Source organism: Melopsittacus undulatus, chromosome 6 (genome assembly GCF_012275295.1).
Source record: "Melopsittacus undulatus isolate bMelUnd1 chromosome 6, bMelUnd1.mat.Z, whole genome shotgun sequence".
Lineage (NCBI taxonomy): Eukaryota > Metazoa > Chordata > Aves > Psittaciformes > Psittaculidae > Melopsittacus > Melopsittacus undulatus.
In genome coordinates, this window is record NC_047532.1 from 61,388,857 (window position 1) to 61,413,079 (window position 24,223).

A 24,223-nucleotide genomic window follows, 5' to 3' on the forward strand; every position below is an offset into this window, starting at 1 on the left:
TGTACAGAAACTGCAGACTGCATACCTATGACCACTCCTGGGAAAATACCTGCCTCTGTATCCTATGGACTGAATAGTTTTCTGGGGATTAGATGTCTCAGCTGCCCAGTTTCTCATACATGTGCATATTTCTCTAAAAACAGGATATTTCAGAGGTAGTAGTTGCAGATTCTCTTAAGTTTCTGACCTAGCTAATGTTTCTTTCATGTAAACCACAATTCTGAACCGAAAATCAGCTATAATTGCTTAGACCTAAAACATACAGTTTGGGAGTGTTGTTGTTGCTGTCAGAAACCATTTAGGCCCAAAGAAGTACAACTTCTTGAGAAACACTTCTCATCTGCTATTTTTCAATCACTGAGGTATACAGGTATTTTTGAGAAGCAAAGTGCTTATGATTATATTTGCTTTTATAAGTTTAATTGTAATTAGCAGACTAGGAACAGAGTTCACAAGTCATTTTATCTACATTATTTGTGGTGAATCTGAGAACACAGGAGTGCTTCTGACCTAGTAAAACTCCTGCAGTTTTGAAAATGATTACTGAAAAGCCATCAATACTTCTCAGAGACCACATACTCACTTGTTGCCCGGTAACAAGAAGGATGGAGCCTTCTTTCCCATGCACCACTTGCCGGTAAATGTGATCTAGAATTAAGAGTTCACTCCAGCAGTTCTGAAGCAACTTCATTTGGTCATCAACCTGTAAAGCAAACATGAACATTGGTGATATCACTCGGACAGTAAGTCTTACATCACACTGTGGAGTCAGTCCTTCATCTAGTTAATGTCATGAGAACAGGAATGCTATAAAAATTATTAATTCACAAACCTGCTATTTTCAGCTGAATAAATAGGACATTGCTTGAAGCCCTTATCCATGAAATGTAAAGAATATTTACTGCTGATTATATTCTAGAAAGGCAGAACTACAGTTTTGTTATGCAAAGTAATAGTAATAAGAGTATATTTATGCTGTGCTCATGTAAATGGGATATTTTTTTACCCAAAAACAAGAACAGAAATAATGTTAATGTGGAATTTCCCATAATCCCCATCCTTGTACATCAGCTTCTGGAAATAGTAAGGTATCTGCGGATTTAAGAGCCTGATTGCTGCAACGAGTCCATGTCAGAGATAGATCCCTTTCAAAGGAAAAAGTGAAGTGAGATGGTGGTGGTACTATGAAAAAAGAAGAAAACTTATTCATAAACAGAAGCTGAGCAGCTTCATGTGTCACCAGCGGGGTAAAGCAGTAGTGAGCAGTAATACATATAATGCATTAGCTCATAGAAGAAACATACTGGGCACTTCAGCACAAGCAACCTATGTTAAGTTTTTGTACACTGTTATTTGGGATGTACATATGATAGGACAACAAAGTATATAACTAAACTGTCCCTATTACAACTGGGTTGTCTCCAGTTTTATTCCCTTTAAAGACTGAAAAATAATTAAGATTTCCACTAATTTGTGATATTTTTTCTCCCATTTCCATGGAAGGCAGAACTATGAATTTTAGTCATGGCAAGCACCAATACCCTCTGGACATGTTCTTACTGAACTTACTGATTTCTTCCTAAAATCAAACAATTCTTTGACTTCAGACATGTGTCCTGAAAGAATTAAGAGATGTGTACATTAGCCTCACTATAATTAAGAGTCTGATGCAGATGTGTTAATAACATGTATATAGTTAAAATGCCTCTAAGAACCTACATAGATAACAATTGCTGAACAGATTAAAAATGCTATGGATTAAAATTTATAAAATTAAATAATAAATTATCAAAGAGAGCATTTAAAGTGGAGAAATTAAATTTCTGGAACATGGAACTATTAAAATTGATTTTCAGTTTTAATTTCAATTGCTTTAGAACAAAATTTCATAATGTAGAGGAAACCACATCATAATGCAAACTTGCATGAGCTGAATTAGATAATGCAATAGATGTTGTCAAATTTTATCAGCTATGACCTAACAGATTTTTGAACTTTGTTCTTTCAAGCTTGTTTCCTGAGTGTGTAGTAGAGAAGGAAGTCACATTTGTTACTAATGGATTTTTGTAGTGTCACCTCTGAAAGTTACCTAATATTGGCCACATCTTGCCAGTCACTTGCCATATAGCTCAGACATCAGCGTCTTAAACACCAAAGTCTGTCTGCCTCCTTCACTCAACTTCCCTTCTCTCCATTCACAGTCTTCTCCCAGTGTTCTTGTCCCATTTTCTCTCCTTTAGGTATCTGTCTCAAATTATTCCCTCTTGCTGGACTATGCAAGCAAATGAGATTAGGAGAGAAAAGGAGAAAGCCAGTGGGAGGAAAAGGGCAGAAGAATCTGCGTGCAGCAGATCACATCCTCCTGTATAGCCTGCACTAGGACCCTCAGTTCTTTTGCCTGCTTCATGACTGCAACAGGTATCTCTGCTGGAAGACTGTGCACCTCATTCTTTCCACTACTGTTTACCTACAGGATGATATAATTTTCATGGGGTTTGGGTTTGTTTTAATTTTAAAATAAAATCCCCACTTTTGTTCTTAAGAAAAAATCTGCATTTTTTAATAATGGCTTTTAATGCATAGACACAAAAAGGCTGAATTAATATTGTGCAAACACTCTCAATTCTGGTGCTTCAAGTGCTTTGCGTACTTTGGCTTCCTGGTATAAACAATAACCTTCTATCACAGCTGCCTGCAGTCACCTTTAAGACATGTATGCTCAGACAACTCCTATAAGCTACATATCCATTGGCAATAGTGACGGAGGAAAGAAAGAGGTGTGGATTCTGTAAATGGGTATATTACTAAGTCAAAGTAAAGCTAGTGCTGTCACAGACTCAGCCTTGCTCCATCCCTATGCTGTCTGTGCCCATGATAATTCATTTCTGTTCAGATCACAGAGGAAAGCTGATTCTGTATTAAAGATCTCTTTCTATCCCCACAGCATGTATTTAACTACAAAACCACTTCAACCAAGTGACTTGTTAGCTCAAGAGGGGACAATAAATTTCTGTATTGATAGTGTGTCAACCAAACTTGGGACAGGTTTAAAATAAGGCATTATTTGAAGAAAATATTTAAAACTTACAGATTCTAATACTCTTGCTTTTTACATGAAGCTGTTCTGTGATAATTTTCTCGTCTGTACAACAAGGTGTTAAAAAATCAAATAAATCATGCTACTATGATAATTTCATCTGAAATTAGCATTTCACACAAAGCTATCACAGCTTCCATCTGAATGAAACAAACTGTGAGACAGTTTAAACATTCAGCATCCATGTCATAACAACTAATACCTGAATAAGAGGTCAAGCATTTGATTATATTATAAATGACATATTTCCAGCTAACCCATCTGTCTTAGCCACAGGCTTTTGAAAACAAACTGCGCTTTACAGGTCTGGCTTTCTGAAGGTCCTGACAGCAGCTAGTCTGCAATCAAAGCTTACCTCCCAAGCTTTATCATATCATTACTGAGCCAGTGCTGTGAGAACAGTAAGACATGGCAAAATCATAAGAAAAATGTTTTGCACATAGTCTGTTCCTGCTGTTTGACAAGAATCATAATACTAGCAACAGCGAACATCTGCTAGTGGTTCATAAAACCTGCTCCTCTGCATTCACTGTAACTTAACCTGTGAAAGCCTGTAAAACAGCATAAAAAGAACAATACACATCCAAATCACAGTATTGCCTTCAGATGACTGTAAGTTCCAGCTGCTTTTGCCATTTTACAAAAGCTTGTGGGGCAGCAGAATTTTTCCCAGTTTGCCGTAGGAAGAAACAGAGATGACTTTAAGGAGGGTCATCGATTACTAAATTGTAAGCCAAGTGATCAATTCCAGCTTACTTCTGAAACTCATGTAGATGAGAAAAAACACATACTTTATCTCTGCTAATATATATGAAATGAAAAATAGAAAACAATGTAGATCACAAAGAATGAAAATGGCAACACATCACTTCTTATGTTAGAATGAACTGGTAAATCTTACAACGTGTGTAACTTCAGTCAGAACAGGAACACATTTGTGTTTCTGTGGCATATCAATAAATGAGTTGCAGAAGCATAGTATCTGGCAAAACTAAAAAATCAGCCTTTCACTGAAACAAGTATGTGACTTAAAGTGACCCTGTAGGCAAAGAGGCTTAAGTTTTGTGGCTGAAGTGGAGAATGAGTTCTGAAGAGGAAGGTCCTCTTGGGATGGAATTCAGTTTTCTAGCTCCAAAGGCGAAGTGTTCCAGTCCACCATTAACAAAATAAGCAGGAGAAAAGGTAAGATTTTGTCACAAAAATGACTTAGCTCTAGTCTGGGTCTTAGCTATAATCAATATAATTTTCAACTGTACTATACATTCAATTAGAACTAACGCATAAACTTGAACTATTGGCTAAACTTTGAGGTTTTTCAGTTTGTGGAGGTCTTTACCAGTATTATCAATGTTTTAGCAAAATGAAAAAAATGCTCTTTGTCTCAACTATAGGAAATGCTTGTAACTAAAAGTTAACCATCATGCAGTCAACAACCAGTTGCTGCAAGAACATTACCCGAAGTTGCAGCTGCTCCCTGCCATAACAGAAAGTTGACATAAGGATAATGTAACCCAGTTCTTACCTAAGCAAATTGTCAAATGAGATACCCATTTGACAGCTACCTAGCCTCAAGGAAAAACATGACTGAATACTGTGCCTAGATGGTTAAATTTAGGTCCTCTCTGGCCAGTGACATTCAGATGAAGACATACCAGTGGGGATAGCATAACTGGAAACTTGCTGAAGAAATGTCTTTTAAGGAAAGATGTGGAGGGAGATTGTGTGACTCAAGAGAAATAAGAGATCACTTCCAGCATGCAGGGTGGCATGGAAGAGTAATAATGTTATGAGTATGAAGAGTAAAACATCACACTTGTAAAACTGCTGATAAGTGACAAGGGAAGCAAAGGGAGTGCTTAGGAGGAGGCTTTGAAGGAAGGGAACAAGGAGGCAGTGTGGTGAGAGAAGACATAAAGGAAGTTGAATGTCAGGTAAAAACCTTGAATGTGAGGATGATGAGGTTGGACAAGATGCAGACTTAGATGGTTTGTGTGACAGTAAGTGATGCTGCTGGCACAAAAAAGGAGCAAGCACTTTGTGTTTAGAGAAGCAGGGGATAGCAATTGTCACTAGCATAGGCAAGAGAAATCCCAGAGGTGAAAGTGCACATGAGCATTGTCTACTTTCTCAAACAGTATGGATACAAAGATGGAGCAAGGCATAGCTTTCTGATAGCATTAATACATGGCAGTAGGTAAATCCTATTTCCTGTACCATCATCCAATTTACCTATGCTTACAGCAAGGACAAAGGAAGCATGTCAGAACTTGGTGTCATCCATAACCTTGTATCTCGTGCGTGTCGGGACTGCTTGTGGAATATTCCTCAAGTTATAAGCTGGGAGACCAGCCAGAATAAACTAACGTAAGAGCATAGCTCATTATGCAGAAAGGGTCTTCCAGCATCAGGAGCGCTAATAACTAAACAGGTCAAGATAGTGAATGAGACACTGTGCAGTCACTTTTCCCATGCAGTATCCACTGACAGGTGTTTTAGGTACAGGCAGATGGCAGGATGTAATAGACTATATTCTGATAAGGTTTTAAGATTTTGCCCTTCCTGTGCTGACTTGAAAACATCTTCAGTAACTTCATGGTAGAAATATGCACAGTGTCAGTATTGTTTGATGATATTTCAGTACTTTGACCACTGTGAAAGAAACCTTTAGTATGCTTTCTCTCACTTTCTCCCATACTCAGGAGGAAATCACTACTTGCACAGCCTACTGCTGCAGCACTTGTCCCAGCCACTGACCACCCCAGCTCTTCTTAGTAAAGCACCAGAGCAGAACTGCTGTATGGCTGGATCAGGAGGAGTTCATATGTCTTGGAACAGAAACGGATGAAGGTGGGTCACAGTGCAGTACCAGAGTCTATGCACCAAACCCAGAAGAGTCACTGTGCTCCCTATATTAGCTTACTCTTCAATTTCACTACAAAATAGTGTTCCCCATTTAAAACTTTTAATAAATCAGATTTGTGAAAAGAGAGGGACAAAGATGTGTCCTCTCCACTGAGTCCATTGACCTTTTTTCCCAGGGGTTTAATAGAACCTTGGAGCCTGGTAGAACTGTGATACTGTTCACTGTGAAAGATTCACGTGGTGTTGCTTATCTGCACAGGGAACTTCGTACTGTTAAATATCTGAACACAGGTTTGAACACAGAATTCCCTCGCTGCATGCCCAAATTCCTCCACTGCAAGCTGGAATTATAGGAGTTTAAATCACTTTTCTGAGTTCTCTGCTAACAAGGACTAGAAAACAGGCATGCATAAGAATACATAGAATCATAGAATAGTTAGGATTGGAAAGGAGCTTAAGATCACCTAGTTCCAACTCCCCTGCCATGAGCAGGGACACCTCACACAAGGCTTCATCCAACCTGATCTTGAACACTGCCAGGGATGGAGCATTCACAGCCTCTCTGGGCAACCCTTTCCTCACCACCCTAACAGTAAAGAATTTCTTCCTTATATCCAGTCTAAACCTCCACTGTTTAAGTTTTAACCCGTTACCCCTTGTCCTATCACTACAGTCCCTAATGAAGAGTCCCTCACCAGCATCCCTGTAGGCCCCCTTCAGATACTGGAAGGCTGCTATGAGGTCTCCATGCAGCTTTCTCTTCTCCAGGCTGAACAGCCCCAACTTTCTCAGCCTCTCTTCATATGGGAGGTGCTCCAGTCCCCTGATCATCCTTGTGGCCCTCCTCTGGAATTGTTCTAACAGCTCCATGTCCTTTTTATGTTGAGGACACCAGAACTGCACACAATACTCCAAGTGAGGTCTCACGAAAGCAGAGTAGAGGGGCAGGATCACTTCCTTCGACCTGCTGGTCACGCTTCTTTTGATGCAGCCCAGAATACAGTTGGCTTTCTGGGCTACAAGTGCACACTGCTGACTCATGTTCATTTTCTCATCAACCAACACCCCTAAGTCCTTCTCTGCAGGGCTGCTCTGAGTTTCCTTTTTGCCCAACCTGTAGCTGGGCCTGGGATTGCTCCCACCCAGGTGTAGGACCTTGCACTTGGCATGGTTAAACTTCATTAGGTTGGCATCAGCCCACCTTACAAGGCGGATCCCCTCTGGATGGCATTCCTTCCCTCCAGCATATCAACTGAACCACAGAGCTTGGTGTCATCAGCAAACTTGCTGAGGGCACACTCAATCCCACTGTCAATGGCACCGACAAAGATGTTAAACAAGACTGATCCCTGAGGGACACCACTCATTACTGGTTTCCAGCCGGACATTGAACCCTTGATCTTTGCGTGCGGCCATCCAGCCAGTTCTTTATCCACCGAGTGGTCCACCTATCAAATTGATGTCTCTCCAATTTAGAGACAAGGATGTTGTGTGGGACAGTGTCGAACACTTTGCACAAGTCCAGGTAGATGACATCAACTGCTCCACCCCTGTCCATCATTTCCGTTGCCCCATCACAGAATCACAGAATCCCAAGGGTTGGAAGGAACCTCAAAGGATCGTCTAGTCCAACCCCCCTGCAAGAGCAGGGTAACCTAGAGTACATCACACAGGAACTTGTCCAGGCGGGACTTGAATATCTCCAACGTAGGAGACTCCACAACCTCCCTGGGCAACCTGTTCCACTGCTCTGTCACTCTCACCAAATTAGTCATGCAGGATTTCCCCTTAGTGAAGCCATGTTGGCTGTCACCAAGCACCTTGTTGTTTTTCATGTGCCCTAGCATGCCTTCCAGGAGAATCTGCTCCCAGATTTTGCCAGGCACAGAGGTGACACTGATAGGTCTGTAATTCCCCAGCTCATCCATTTTCCCCTTCTTGAAAATGGGGGTTATATTTCCCTTTTTCCAGTCATCAGGAACTTCACCTGTCTGCCATGATTTTTCAAATATGATGGCCAGTGGCTTTGCAACTTCATTCGCCAGCTCCTTCAGGACCCGCGGATGGATTTCATCAGGGCCCATGGACTTGTGTATGTTCAGGTTCTTAAGATGGTCTCAAACCAGATCCTCTCGTACAGTGGGCCCAAGGTCTTCATTCTCACAGTCCCTATGTCCGCCTTCCAAGACTCGGGTGCTGCGGTCAGAGCCTTTGCCAGTGAAGACTGAGGCAAAGAAGTCATTCAGAACCTCAGCCTTCTCCAAATCCTGTGTAGCCAGATCTCCTGAAAGCTTCCAGAGGGGGCCTACATTGTCCCTAGTCTGTTTTTTAGCCGCTACATACCTATAAAGTCCCTTCCTATTATCTTTAACATCCCTAGCCAAGTTTAGCTCTAACTGGGCCTTAGCTTTCCTAACCCGGTCCCTAGCTTCCCAGACAACATCCCTGTATTCACCCCAGGCTGCCTGTCCTTCCTTCCACCTTTTATAAGCCTCTTTTTTCCTGTGAATTTTTCTCAGCAGCTCCTTATCCATCCAAGGAGGTCTCCTGGCCCTCCTGCTGCCCTTCCTTCTAGTTGGGATGCAACACTCCTGAGCTTGTAGTGGGTGATCCTTGAATATCAACCAAGAGTCTTGGGCCCCCCTGCCCTCTAGGGCTGTATCCCATTGAACCTTACTAAGCAGGTTCCTGAAGAGCCCAAAGTCTGCTCTCTTGAAGTCCAGGGCAGTGAGCTTGCTGCATGCTCTTCTCACTGTCCTGAGGACCTCGAATTCGACCATCTCGTGATCACTGCATCCAAGACTTCCCTGGAGCATCCCATTTCCAATGAGCCCTTCCCTGTTGGTGAGCACGAGGTCAAGCACGGCACCTCTCCTTGTCGGCTCCTTTATTGCTTGCAGAAGGAAGTTGTCTTCCACACAATCGAGAAACCTCCTGGATTGCTTGTGCCGGGCTGTATCGTCGCCCCAACAGATGTCAGGGTGGTTGAAGTCCCCCATGAGAACAAGGGCCTGTGAGCGTGAGGCTTTTCTTATTTGTCTGTATAGTTCTTCATCCACAGGTTTTTCTTGATCAGGCGGTCTGTAACACATCCCTACAGTAATGTGTCCCATCACCAATTTCCCCTTAACCCTGACCCACAAACTTTCTGTTAACTGATCACCTGTCCCCAGACAGAGTTCCATGCTCTCCAGCCTATCCCTTGCATTTAGATGCAATTCTTAGGTTGCATCATTTATCTTATCAGTACAATGCAAGCCATATAAGATATTTCAAGGAGGGGAGGAAGCACTCAATTTGAAGTGCAAAGGTATAATCCTGAGCACTGTGGTGACACACTATATCTTGGCAGGACAAAACCATGATCTGGGACTGGGGATGGAAATGTCACATTTACCTGCTAAACCCTAGAGTCCCCCTCAGCTGGGTGCTAAGCTTTTGGTATAGGACTCAGTGGAAATTTGTCAGGCTTGCTGAGTCCTCTGTCAACACTGAAATACAAAGTCATGCATTACCAATTGTAGTTAAAGGAAGGACTTATCTCAGAAATGCTGGTTACTCATCTGAAAAACTATTTGTGCTCATATTATAGATGAGAAAGGCTAGTGTGACACAAGAGTAGTATTGTTGTAGAGTGTATGCTTCCCAGAGCACAGAACGTTAATCATTATAAACTTTTGTTTTCTCTGAAGAAGAATATTGAAATCGCCAAACAGTAAAATGAAGAATAATGTGTATGCTTTGCTGAAATGCACCTTAATCTTATCAAAACTGTGTCTTTCTTTTAGGAAAGCATTTCACAATATTTAGCATACTGTAACCAACAACTACAGATTTATTACAATTTTTCTTCTGAAGAGGTATTTTCAGCCTGACACTTGAGGAATTGCCTGTGAAATGTTTCAGGGTCACAGGGTTTTTGTGTTGCTCTAACTTAAATATTTTCCTTATAATTATTGCTGCAGATTCAGTTAAACAATGCACTCACCTTTCACCCAGTCTACACCTCCCTTTCTGAGAAGCTGGTGAATCCTTTTTCGTCTCTTTTCATTTGCATCTACTTACACTATAGCTTTGGGCTTTTCTGCTACTAAAAATTTAAAAGGGTATCAAATGATTACAAAAAAAAAGATAATGGAAAATTATGTGATAAATCTGTGTTGGTTTCGGCTGAATTATTTTTACTTATGCTTCTAAAAGGGAATGCCAATATAGAAATAACACCAAACATTCATCTCATAGTGCCACTTTTAAATTCTACGGCCATTTGAATAACCATTTCCTAGTGAATACAAAGTGATTAAACATCTGTCTGAATTGTTCAGCCTGAAGCATACAGGTTCAAGGTTGAACTTTCTTTCAAATGTATTTAGGAGATCACTCACAAGTCATTGCAGACATATAGCTTGAGTTGTTACTCCATTTTTTATGCTATAGTGAAGCAAATAGCCCCAAATCAAAGTTTTATAAGAAGTAGTGTGCTCCAGAGGCTAATTTTCACTCCTGAATGCATATGTGGTTTCTAAATCATTGCATAGGTAGAGAAGGATTTGGACTCTCCAGATGGGTTGCTGCTAATAGTGGGAAATCTCCTGTGCAAGGCTGTTATCAAAAAGCTGCTCCTAACAGCCAGTGCAGTTTCAAAACTTTCAGAATCAGTGAATGCCCTAATAAAATGTGATTGCTACCTATAACCTCACTAATAAAATGATACAAAGTTCAAGAAAAAATGATTTAATATTAACTATGATTGTTCCAGCTCTAGTAAACTAGAAACCTGTGTGTTATATAAAAGTTCTAGGTAAAGGAAGGGAGTGATCTTTAAAAGCCCATGTTGGGTTCAAAAAATGCCCTGTTGCCATATAGCTCTAGTGTAAAGTGGGTATAAAATCTTCCTAAGTTTGGTAGCATTTTCCTTTCTTTCATGATTTAAAAATGAAAGGAAATATAGAAATACTTCAGTGTTTGCCTTTTCCTGCTCCTTTTCAGCATGTAAAGAGGTTGTTACAATGGTGCAATTATATTTGGTGTGTGCCTGCATATGTGTGTGTATCCCTCTTCCTTCAATGACTTCTGAATCCATTAGTCACTGCCAGCTTATTTCAGAAGGGAGTTCATCTATCCAAGATACTAACTTCCTATATGCCTTGTGTGAATTGGTAACCAGATAAAGGAAAGTAACTAACTGCTGGGTACCACGCTGAAAGAAAGACTAGCACTCTCACCCTGTATTCAAGAGCAGAGAACCTACAGAGAGGAAAAGACTAAAATGCTTCATTAAGTTCCTCCTCATGCATACATTAGAAATCGGAATATCAAGCCACTTTTCAGTTTTTTTATAGGACACAGATAAGAAATTTGTAGCACCAAGCAACATCATAACTTTAAAAATCCCCACTGTTCCAAAACGTGAATATGTGTTGCCCATGCTCTCAATGGTGTGTGGTGTTTCCTGCTTAGCAAACACACATGGGGAGAGATACGGCTTTGTAACAGCTTTCCCCCTTGCATGCCCCTGGACAGCTGTGTGTAAGATCACTGCAGTGTTCAACCTTTTCCCAGTTTCGGTGTTAGTCTTTAATTATGTCAAAATACTTTCAATAAAAGCAGTCTTGAGCATCAGGTCACACTCCTGTTTTCTTGCAGTAATATAACACAAGGTGCATGAGTCTAGAGGCCTCAGACTGCTGAAGGGAGTATGGGCAAGCAGCAGATGGTGATCCTGCTACAGAATAAGACCTTTCTTTTATGGATCTTTGGACTCTAGAGAGTATTCCCCCTCCATTAAGGATAAGGTAAATGACAAATCTCAGTTCTTTAAAGATTAGATTAAAGGGTTGTTGCAGAAACTCTGTGTGTGTATATATAGAGAGATTATATAGTGTTTCAAATCAAACATGTAACACTTCTATTTTTTCTCCTTTTCCCCACATTTATATCTGTGTAAACTGCATGAAAATGACTTAGTATTTTGCAGTCAGCATTATTTCTGATGAATTATAAATATGTTTTCCTTAGGTTCTTTTTTGGGTGGGATATTTTAACTGAAAAAAAAAGATTTCATTTTAGTCTCAACTGAAAATTTTGCTTACAATGCATTGTTTCTTCCCTGTCAAGGTGAATGCAAAGAGAAGTAAAGAGGAAATTAATTCTCCTCAGCACCTGTTTTGCAGGGTGAGGAAGAAGGTGCCTTCTTCAAGACTGAACCCATAGAACTGACCTTCAAAATTCTACTCTTGTGAGTATCTCTACTGATGTTAGTACAGCATAAGTTCATGCATAAAGGGTCTAGAATTTAAAAATAAAAAATAAGATAATTCTGTGTAGTTTGTGTAGCAATTTTAGTACTAAACTGTTTGGTTCCCTCAAATTACTCTGGAAATACACCTGTTTTTTTTCTGATGCCAACAAATGAACAGAAAAAATGTGCTGGGCCATACTCTTAACTTGCGTGAACACGAGTTCTTTGACTTCCACATGAACAAAATCAAAATTAGGCCCACTCAATACCTTGTTTGCCTTGTTGGACTGATTTGCTTTTTAGGGTGCACAAAGATGTCCTCCGGGGAATCAGAAAACAAGACTGAGTCTAGTAAGTTTTGTGGTACTGCTGGCAAATTTATTCTAAATATACTGAATAAATGGTTTCACTCTACTGTACAGCAACAATCAGCTAAAGTCTCAGTGATCTTCTTCGAGTCACATATTTTAGTATTATATGAAAGCATTTCTAATATGTAATGTTCCTTTCCTGTTTGGTGATTTATTGGATAAATTATTATTTCAGTTTTCTTACAGCTACACCATTTTTTGCAGCTGACACTATTCTAAGAGTATAGGTAAACTTTGGCTCCTCCATTAGATCTAATTTGTAAAATTTCTCAAGAAACAGCAATGTCATATTTTGACACGGATCAATACAACACACAGGGGTGGATTGTTCATATTTAAAACAAAGTCATGGTAAGAACTAAGTTTATTTTCCACAAAATAAATATTCTGTTAAAGCTCAGTCACTTAAGTATAATATGGAAAATATTTTTAACTTGTGACACAAGAGACGTGCTAATTTTGGAAAGGTTCTTTAATATGGTAACAGGCAGTCAGAGTAATCTTTCAACACACTTAGGGTCCTGTTCTTCCAAGGGCTGCATGCCCCAGAACACTGGTTTTTGCATGCATGAACACTAGCATTACTTACATTGGCTCTTGTTTAAATTACACTATGTGGTTACTCTTTTTTTTAATAGCATTTGTGCTCATTTCCAGTACAGCTATTCAAGGGAGCATGCAGTCTGGGAAAAGGGGAAGCCATAAGGGAAATATAACCTTACTCTTTCAACAGATTACACCTACAAAAGTTGGTTTGTGTATATAGCATTGGACTATATTTGCAGTTATACCAATGGGAAAATATAAGTAATCTGATGCCATGACTAAAAAGGAGTTACTCCTTTACAATGGTGTCAATTAGAGAAGACTAAATTTCCAGGTAAGTATTAATGATAGCCAGGGTTGAACACTGATAAACTACATGAAAATCTCATTCACTGGATGTTCCATTGAATTTCTAGATATTGTCAAATCAGCAGTTTCGTATTTTAAAAATTATTTATCTTTTGACTGCACAGCATTGCAGTTTTTTGGGGGAATTAGAATATGTTGGTTTACATTTTACTATTCATAATCCTCTTCATAGTTTTGACAAACATCCAGCTATGTAAGGGCAGATATTTCCTCTGATCATACTTGAATCACTGAAATATATAGGGTGGTGAGGTACTGGAATGGCTTGCCCAGGGAGGTTGTGAATGCTCCATCCCTGGCAGTGTTCAAGGCCAGGTTGGATGAAGCCTTGGATTATATGGTTTAGTGTGAGGTGTCCCTGCCCCTGGCAGGGGGGTTGGAACTGGATGATCTTAAGGTCCTTTCCAACCCTAACTATTCTATGATTCTGTATGGACCTGAAGTCTCAAGACTGGGAGATACAGTGTGCAAAACAGGACAGAAAGTCACCTGTAATACAGCTTTGGCAACAGAAGCTGGCATTGCTGTAAAATATGCACTCACCATACGAATGTATTCCACTGCGTTTTCCTCTGTTTCATAATAAAACAGCAAAGAAAAAAAAGCCACAGCAAAAGCAGTATGAAATAATGAGAAATAGTACCCAGTCAAGTTGTGAAAGGAGATGATAAACTGATGAAGAAAAAATAGAGAAAAGTTGTCTTGCATCCCAGGGGCTGCAGCAGTAACAGTGAGTCACTGGGACAGGGACTAAATGAGAAAGAAGACCCAATGGTACAGGAGAAAGTGAAAGAAAATTCAGCATTATGAATAGGGGTTGTCATGTATTAAACCAGTATCCATGGGACTTGATAGGAAAAAATGCTTAAAAACACCACCAAAAGAAACCCAAGTCACACAAGAAGGTTGTGGAGAGGTATTGAGAACCAGTGATGCATGATCCAATGAGTTACAGTATATGGGAATGATCCAACAGACTTAGTATTTCTCTTTATATCTTAAAAGCATTGCAGGAGGCTCTCAGCATGCAGCATCTACCATCTAGCTAAATTCTTTCAACTATGATCATAATCTTCAAAAAAATCAGCTTCTTTTCTGACAAAGTCAAGTGTAAAAGAGCAGAGACATGTTATTAAAAAAATCACAGGAAGTGTTGATTGAATGAATGTTTAAGGAATAAGCAAGTGTGTATTAAAATGTTTTTTCTTTTATGCTTTCATTTGGTTTTGTTTCATTTATTCCCACTTCCTGTTTCCTGTATTCTAATTTGGAAATCTCTCATAGAATCATAGAATAGTTAGGATTGGAAAGGACCTCAAGATCATCTAGTTCCAACACCCCTGCCATTAAATTAAGGTTGTAAGAACTCCGCTCAGGTCCCATATAGACATTAAAACTGCAGTTAAGATTAATATTCATGTTTTAAAATATTCTTGAAGAAACTTTTCATTTGGGCTGGTTTTTGTGTTGGTGACAGGAACTTTTGCAGTACAAAACACAGACTGAGCAGGAACCTTACACGTAAAAATTACTGTGGACTGTGACAGCTCAGCCAGCCTCTGATTTTCTCTGCTGTCACAGCTGAACACAGCTATCAAAATTTCGGTCTTTAAATTGGGTTCCTACATATCTGTATACAATAGAAGAGTAGCGGTGAACTTAGGAAAAAGGGGGACATTCTGTACATCTGATTAGTTTTTTCTTAGTTCTTTTCTGCATACAGCTGGGGCAATGAGCAATGAAATCAGGTTGCTCTGACTCCTTAGTGTTCACCCACATGCAGAAACTTGGTCACTGAGCAAGAGCTTCTAATAAAATGACAATATTTTCTTCAAACAATAAATTTTGTACACCTCGTGTTCAAGTGTCTGGCAATCTACTGTTAATCTGCATTGGAGTATTAGTTATTTTTTTCATAACTAAGTTTAATATGAGTTTTATTTTTTAAAATTTACCATGACTAAAATATAACTTTGATACCCAAATGTAAGAAGACTTATTTATGAATCCCATATTTATCCCAGACTTCTCAAAGTGCACCACAATTCTGCTTCTGGTAAGTTTTTCTGAGGTATATTGAAACTTTGATAATATAGTTACTGAAGTCTATACCAGGGCAATTTTCCTGGTACATAAAATAGCTTGAGTGGTTTATACCTATAAATGAATGTAAGATTATAGAAATATGCAACAGAATATATTTCATATATATATTTCTATAGCAGCACCAACAGGTAATGGATTGAATTCTCTCTTTTTTTTTTTCTTTTTTTAAATTATCTGACTGAGGGTCTGTTTCTTTTAGAATATAAGGTCTTTAGGAAAGGGACTACATATTACTTTGGTTTTATGCAGTACCTGTTTATTCTACCATAAATCTAATAGTTAATAAAGGTTGCTTGACTGCATAGACACTTCTCTGTAAATAAAATTATCTGGTTTTCAGTTTAAACTGACAGCCCCTAAATAAACCCAGAATGTCCAGTTAAATAATACAAGATATTAGTGAAGCAGACTGTCTCCTTACAGAAATATAAGCATCAGCTTAACAACACTGTGAGAATATTTTACTTAATATTGTTTGTACTGTGGTATGACCATATAACCTGACTTGCTATGTAACACATTCCTAGGTATGGTATTATCCTGAGCTTGGACAATATGTAAAAAATTATTTCATTGTAAGTATCTTTGAGACTGATTTCACAATTCATATGCAGACAGGAATACAAAAACTTCAACAGAAGACAGAAGGAGCTGTCCCTTAGTTTTATTGCTTTATATCTGTGAAGGCTCTGATAATGCACACATTTTTTAAGTGCAACCTAACATGAGCCAGCTTCTAAATTCAGTTTCTGGCAACAGCTTCTTTTACATTTCCTCTTGTACGAGCAGACACAGCACCAAAATCCAATCTACTGTGTCAAATATATGCATTGTGCAAATATATGACTGTTTGATAAATGGAGTTGAATCTGTTTTTTGGGGGGAGGGTATTTCTAACAACTGAGAAATGTGCATAGTTTATTTTTTAGCTCACATGTTGCATGTAAATTTCTTTTTTCTACAGTGCAATGTGCACTGTGAAGTTCTATGAGATGTCTGAACTAGATTACCTTAAGTACTTATCCAGAATATGCAGTTAAAATGTAATTCATTTCTAGATATCATCAATATTCTGTCATTGCATAAGGGGAATGGACTAGATGACCCATGAAGTCTATTCTTACCCTCATATCTATTATGATTACCTTATATTAGTAAAATTGCTTTTTAAGGTCACTTATAGGTGGTGGTTTCTTCTACACAAATATTTGGTACATTTGACCATTCATGTATATTTTTTCATGCTCTGTTTAGAATGGATTCGGTAAAGGTGGAACATCAAATGAAGCAAAATCCTGCTATTTTGTTGTAAATAATTCATAAAACAATGTTATAACCCTTATTCCCCATGAGACATCCACATAATGAGCCACCCAAATGAAGCAGCGAAAACATCCACTTCCCCTGCCGTGGGTGTGCCCCTGACAGACTCCTCAGGGTCAGAAACCCATCAATCTCTTTTCACACATGAGCTAATCAATTCAATGAGGGAAGTGCCAATGAGCTATTAGATCAATATGGTGAAGTATGGAGATTGATCTTATCCCAGAGTGACTACATTAACAGACTCGTCAGTGTGACCTCTGCCCTGCAGCACACATTATACAGGATTGCAAGTCTGATATCTGAATGAAGACCTCAGGTCATTGCTTTTAATAATCTGCTTTGCTGAAAGAATTAAAAGTAAATCTGTAATGGGATGACTGATGAAAATATGAAGTTCATTCTTCTTCTCTAGTCTAGAAATGCTCACAGAAATCATGCCAGCTTTTCACAAGCAAACCAGTACCATCAACTGTCACACACAGAAACCTGTTCAGCTGTACCTGGGGACCGGTATTTGAGGTAACATGTATAATGCAACTAATGGTATTTTGCTCTCCTGCCACAAAAAATGAATAAAAATAACCGCATCCCAAACTATAACAAGTACTAGCTTTGTCAAAATCGATTAAAGTCTTGGGTGAATTACTCCAATCAGTTCATGTGAACTGTCAGATCAAGAGCTATACTGGCATCCTGGTGATCTGAATTATTTAGCTGGTGTAAGTGAGATTGCAGCAGCTGCCACAGCTGTGAAAGTTGCTCACAATGCTGCCATGTACAAAGCATACCACCAGCCAAGCAAAACGTTCCCAAGACTTGCATCAGCTCAAGGTCCAACCCTGGGAGTCTTAATCTGTTTTTGTTTAGGCCAAATGCCAGCAACTTTGGGGGAAATTGATCTCATTAGAGGAGCCTGGCTTCCCAATATTTAGGAGCAATATATGCATACATCCATAAACAGTTTCCTGTCCTTTAATCAACCTATGCTAGTGAGTGTCACAAACTTTACAGGAAATCTGTCCATGAAGTGACCACAAGTAATACTATGCACAACTATTTCAGAACTCTGAATTTTAAAGACTGTTTTTATGTATAGTTACAGAGATGCTGAAGAAACGTAGTGTGTTGTCTAAGAGCATAACATTAATATTGTTAATATTTTTAAAACACTGAATAATCTCATTGCAATGAAATATTTATATGTACAAAACATTTTAATACTGTGGTTTTATTATATCAAACACTTTTATTGTTCATTTTATAATTGAATCAATGAATTAGAAGAAGGTTACTAAAAAGGATTAATGTTTTTTTAATGAAAGTAAATGATATAACTCCTTTTAGTCACTAAGGATAATGGCAGATCTATCAAGTTTATACAGATAAGAGCTTTGTGAGTTTATCTGAAAGCTCACATAATGGCTCTCATTTAGCTGTAACCTAGAAAAACAGACTTAACAATCCTATTCAGGGTTTTTAATTCATTGTTTATGTATATGAACTCTCTTCCGCTTTACGATCAAATCACCTGTCTAATCATGAAATATGAATCTCTTTAGCAGATACATCTATTTGCAGTTATAGAACACATTTGAAAACAATGCTCTTTCAAAGTCTAAATGGAAGAACCGAGCTAGCCATACAATACTACTGGGAAATGTGTCTGAGCTCTTAGGTGAATAGATAGGGCACTGGTGAGAACTTTGTATGTTAATAGTGAGAATGTGAACATTTTAATGCTCACACAGTTTTAATTCTTAATTAGCACACCAGCCTAAATTATAAATACTTCCCAGGTAGAGCCTCCTATGCTTAAAAATATCCCAATAGAAAATAATTATATTAGTATAACACTGATTGAACTTTTAATACTGCAGAAAATATTATATAGAAAATCAGGACAGCAGCTGCAAACTTGGCTCTGAATCCTTCACAGGTATTGTGCTCTTTGCAATGTAGCATCTAATTTTTTTTATTTTGCAATAGATATAAAGACAGATAAAGGAATTTTATATTAACACATGATACATGTATTGTGGAGGAGGGACTTTATAATGACACCCTTAGAAATGTATTTTAATTTTTCAATGGGAGGCATGTTATCAAGCTTCTTATAAAGAGAAGGATTCTAACATTTCTTATGTCTTCAAGCAGAAACTGAGTAAGTATGTATAATACATACATGTGTATGGTACACAGGATGCTGTAATGTTGCTCAAGGACCTGTGTGAATTTTGTGAGACCACAAAATTCATAGTGGTGAACCACAATTAAATAAATCACATCACCAAAATAGGTGTAATTTTTTTCTATGTCTATGATGTGGTTTTTACATCATGTTCTTTCCAAGCAAACTAAACCAACTATTCTACAATAGAAGTGTTTTAGGTTTAAAAGGGTTTTAGAATTCTGATACTATATTTGTATCTTTCTACTTATAAAGCAAGGAACTTAATACACATCCAATAGTACAGGCCTCAGAAGAACTTTGATTTAGGAAAGCATTTTACATATTCCTCGAAGCATTTCTCCTGATCTCACTGATGGGAAGCAGACACATATATTTTCACTAAAATGAAGGTGATTCTTCTGAACGGGGGCAAGCAAAAGTAAACTTATAGCATATATAGAACTACAATACCTTTTCCATAAATAACATCTTTTTTAAATTTGGTGTTTCACACTCAACAAGTGCTAGAAGTAAATGCTGCCTCCCAATGGAAATGTGAAGTTTCTTTCCTGATAAAATAAACCATAAAATTTCTAGTCTCATCATTTTATCAGAGGTTTAGTTTTTAATTTACTTCTAGTAACAATTGAACAATTTTAATTCTGGATTTCACTATCAAATATCTTGTTTTATGAACTTCATATCATGGGCTCAAAATGCAGTTTCTGGAGTAAGGGGGATATTTTTTCCTTTAACAACAACCACTTGAAAACTGGTTAGGAGCATGAGAAAGCAAAAATAGATTAGTGGCAGAGTTCAAATGAGGTCATGAATTCAAAGATAAACACAATTTATCTTATGAATCTGCAATTTACCACATAGCTCCCTAGCTCATACCTATACTATCACTGTCACACATGCTATCAATGCACATGCTAGCTGCATCTGTCTGGTCACAGAATCTATGGCTGCATTAGGGATATCTGCTAGGGGCATCTAGTTAGATGTTTTTTAGGTATCCAAGTACAAATAAGTGGTACACAGTATTTATAATCAATGAATCATGTCACTAGGTTCTGTGTAACACAGGAATGGCTTCAGGGAAAGAAGCAAGCTTCTTTCCAATTTCCACTGTAAGCAAGTGCTTACAGGCAGAGAGAGTTCATGAAAACTTTCAGAACAAAAAGGTAATCTTCTGGGAAAGTTACAATAGATTGAAAATACATGTCTAGAATCAGAATGCTTCCTCAGCCTTGACAGGATAAATAATAAATGCTTTCTAGGTAACTACTGCAGCTCTTTTGATAAGATATATATTAATAAATTAAAAACATCTGTAGATTGACAAGTGTTTTGTGGGCTTATACTGGAAGGCCAATAGCTAATTATGAAAGCCTGACTTGACTAATCAATTATTCAGATGAACATTAGGTGCCTGTTATATGTGTAAACATGGGAATTTTATTTCCCCTAAGTAACTTTTTAAAATAGCAAATCCAAAACATGCAAATTTGAACTAGAAAGAAATGGTACTATTATGCACTTATTGCACATGCAGAACTCCCACTGAATTATTCAGGAAATACTGTATCTGGAGCTTCAGTCTTCTGACTCTGAGCAACACAGCAATAGCAGCACATGCCATGTGGTATTTGTTATGCATGTAATATTGATTTAGCTCACTCTTGCCGGTCATGTTTCAAATTCATTTCATGTTTAGGAGTAAGGGAAAGGAGAAATATTCCTAGATTGATATTTGCAATATATTTTTACACCTGTTGAACACAAGATTATCTGATTAATTAATAAGAACATGGCTTTTGAGTGCAGGAAAAATAAGCCTTTGAAAAGGAACACAAGTGAGGTAATCAAGAGGTAATTAACTCTGTTTTGAAAAGGTTTATATTTGCTTCATTCCTCAACTCCTGTATGTCAGGACCGGGAGAGTGCTAGTACTACAGGATGGATTCACTGGTATTTCATTTAATTTGTGAGGCACAAAACATAGTAAGGTAATGTATAATCATCCTTCCCATTTAGGAGAGACCAGACTGTTAAATAGAATACAGCAACAGGGAAACCAGATATAGATGTGACCAGACACCTGCTGACAAACAATGACAAATCCCACTGACACTGCAGTGACCCCCAGTTAGTCAAGATTTAATTAAGGAGTATAATTAAGTCAGTGGAACAGAACACTAATGAGTGGTGTTTTTTTATATGGGTAATTGCACATAAGAATACAAAGTAAGCTAGGTCCCTAAATATATCATTAAAATTGACTGTGTAGCATGACAATCAGATCTTTAAGTTCTTTTTTTCTTTGTCTGCAATAATGCAGGTTGAAGCAACACAACTTGTCAAGCATCTGTGCACATGCTAACAGATGCTGTTGGCCCAGTCTTGAATGTGTCCAAGCATGTTGGTAACATGACCTTGGTGGCACAATGCACACCAGCAAAGCTAGGCATGCATGGGTGTGCTGTGCTCTCTCTGTCTGTCATTCTGTTTGCACTTGTTTGCATCATACAGGGGTCACTGCGGCTCATTTTCTAACAAATGACATTCTGTTGCTATCTCTTACAAGTAATACATCCTCTAGGTTTCATTTATCAAGTGTGTTGATTACAAGGAAGACATATTTTACAAATTGTTTCTATGATTATCTGCACATTGAGCGCAATATAACTTTACAATCAGCCAAGGCAGATTTCATACAGTATGGGAATTTTATGCCTGAACCAATTTTCTGGAATTTATTTTGGGAATCTTTAAGCAGCTGGATGAAATAGCTGAAATGTTTTTGTCAACGTGCGATTTTCTTGTTTCAAAGAGAAAATTATTTTAAAGTAGATTTAAAAGACCAACATGTTAAACTGGGGTCAAAAACAAGATCATGAATAATGATGACAATGGTAGGGGGAAACCAACTTTCCAGTGGTCTCGAAGATTTAAAAGAATGCATGTGTAGTTTTGGGCCAGCCTTCTGCCAGGATTACTCTATCTGCTCCCAGCTGGTAGCCTGCAGCTCATGACAGTCTTTTATCTGTTATCAAAGCAACAAGTGGAAAAGCAGATCCTCCTGCCTGCTAACACTCTGTTCAGTTCTCTCTGTAGAATTTCTGCTTCTAAATCTTTCCTTTTAGCAAGTCCTCAGATTTCCTTCCTACTGCTGCAGGAAACACTAAATATGTCTCTCAGGTCTTTAGCTCACTTGTCTAACTTAAACTCTGCAGGACACTAAAGGAAGAGTGAATAATTGCATTACAACAGGACATTTTCTACAGGAAGGGACAGAAATGCAGAATAAGCCTGATCCTTCTCACACTAGAGTGCTGAGAGTTTAGCAATTGAGCTCAGTGACTGTAATACCAGGTCTTAGTTACTCAAATAACACAGGATTGTTGTAACAGTTCAATTAAAAGTTCAGATTGACACATGAGCTAGGCTTAAATTGAATCCACTAAGCTACTAATCTATTTATATAACTACAAATTTTACTGTAGCAAAAGCAAACCAAACAAACTATATTGAAACTTACGATATACATATTATGCTTACTTTGCTTTTTAAGTTGCATAGGAAAAATAAAAAAGGTAAAACTGGGAGACACTTAAGTATAGTTAGTGTGAATTCTTTCAGGCAAAATCTATCCCTTGAAACTGAAGTTATTTATTATCAAAACGAATCTAAATGGATATGCTTTATATAGCAAAAATATACATCGCACTTTCTTTAAATCATGCTCTCATAGAGTAATATATCTTAGAAAGGCAATACCATAACAGTTACAACAAGTATATTTTTAAAATCAAGATAACAACTTAACAAGCTGTTAAGTAGGCTACATTAAACCACAATATATGTTAAGGGGTTTAATTGTTTTTTAAACAGACCTTCCCATGGCAGAAGATGCTGTGGGAATGCCAGTGTGGCAGTGAATGCAGGACTTGCTTCCTCTCTGGAACAAGGCCTTTGCCACCAGGCTCTCCTCTGGTGCCTCCTCCAGCCGGGCACAGCAAATGGATCAGGGGCCAGATCCTGCCAATGTTTTGCCCTGCCCACAGTGCAATCCTGTTGCACTTGACAGAATCTCACCCTATACATTTGAGCCAGTTAGAGATTTTCTGATACATGCAAAAGCATGATTTGGCTCTAAGTCCTCTGGCACTTTGCTAAGATGTAGGCAGTAGTGTCCCATTTTTATGGGGTGCTTGAGGTAAACTGTTCTAAGTAGGGCCCCAATAAACATAAACTCTCATTTTTTTTCCCACAAGCTGTGAAACCTATCAGAACCAAAATACACTAACAGAAGAGAGGTCATAAAAGTTATGCAAATTATTTCCCCATTTTTATCTCTCTGTAGGCATGTGCCAGTATAAAATATGGGCTTAGATGGAGTGACTTCCGCCTGGGCTGCAGACACATGTATGCGTGATGGATCCCTGACATCTTCTTCTCCCCCATTTTCATTCCTGCAAGGCTGCCCCTGCCCAGCCGCGTATGAATGAACAGAAGTGCCTTTCATCCCCCACTTGCCTGGCGCTTCAAAAGGAACTACAAAAATAGCAGCAACAAAAATCCAGCCGCCTGCCAAAAGGCCCGCACACGTCCCATTCTCACAGGCATGCGAAAGGTTGGAGAGCTCAGCAAAATTTTTATGTACGGGAGCAGGCCCAAGGAAAACTCACACGCCATAACCAATTGTGGACAGAGGATCATCTATCAGCAGACAAATGCAGGAACTCCAGAATGTCTCTCCTCAAATGAAATAATATATCTTTGAAAGCCAATGCCCGTTTTAGGCCTGAGGCCCATATATCAAGCCTGAGAGGCTTGTGGATACGCTCCAGGGCCATTAACCTTCCACCTGTTTCCCCTTGTCCTTCAGGATGAGACCCTGCCCTTGATTTTACTCCCTTCCCCTGTTCATCTTCCGACAGAGTGTAAATGTAAAGCAGAGGGCCTGCGAAATAATTCAAAGGCAATGGACCAGGGACATGGTTACAAATCTCTGCCACTGGCACTGTGACTTATGCAGGCAGTTTGTCACACATGAGCCAGGTGACCTCTGTGACATAACAGAGAAAAATATCACCCGAGATCAAAAGATGAGATTCAGAGCACTCTAA

The 24,223-nt window shown here is 38.5% G+C and overlaps 1 protein-coding gene across 1 annotated transcript in view; it reads right to left on the reverse strand.

The window, feature by feature from the left end:
- The window catches only part of NR5A2 (nuclear receptor subfamily 5 group A member 2), a 92,685-nt gene that overhangs the window by 45,655 nt on the left and 22,807 nt on the right, over positions 1-24,223 (reverse strand). The window contains exon 5 of the mRNA XM_031048052.1: positions 584-703. Within this exon, the coding sequence (XP_030903912.1) occupies positions 584-703 (120 nt within the window). The remainder of the gene's footprint in view (positions 1-583; positions 704-24,223) is intronic.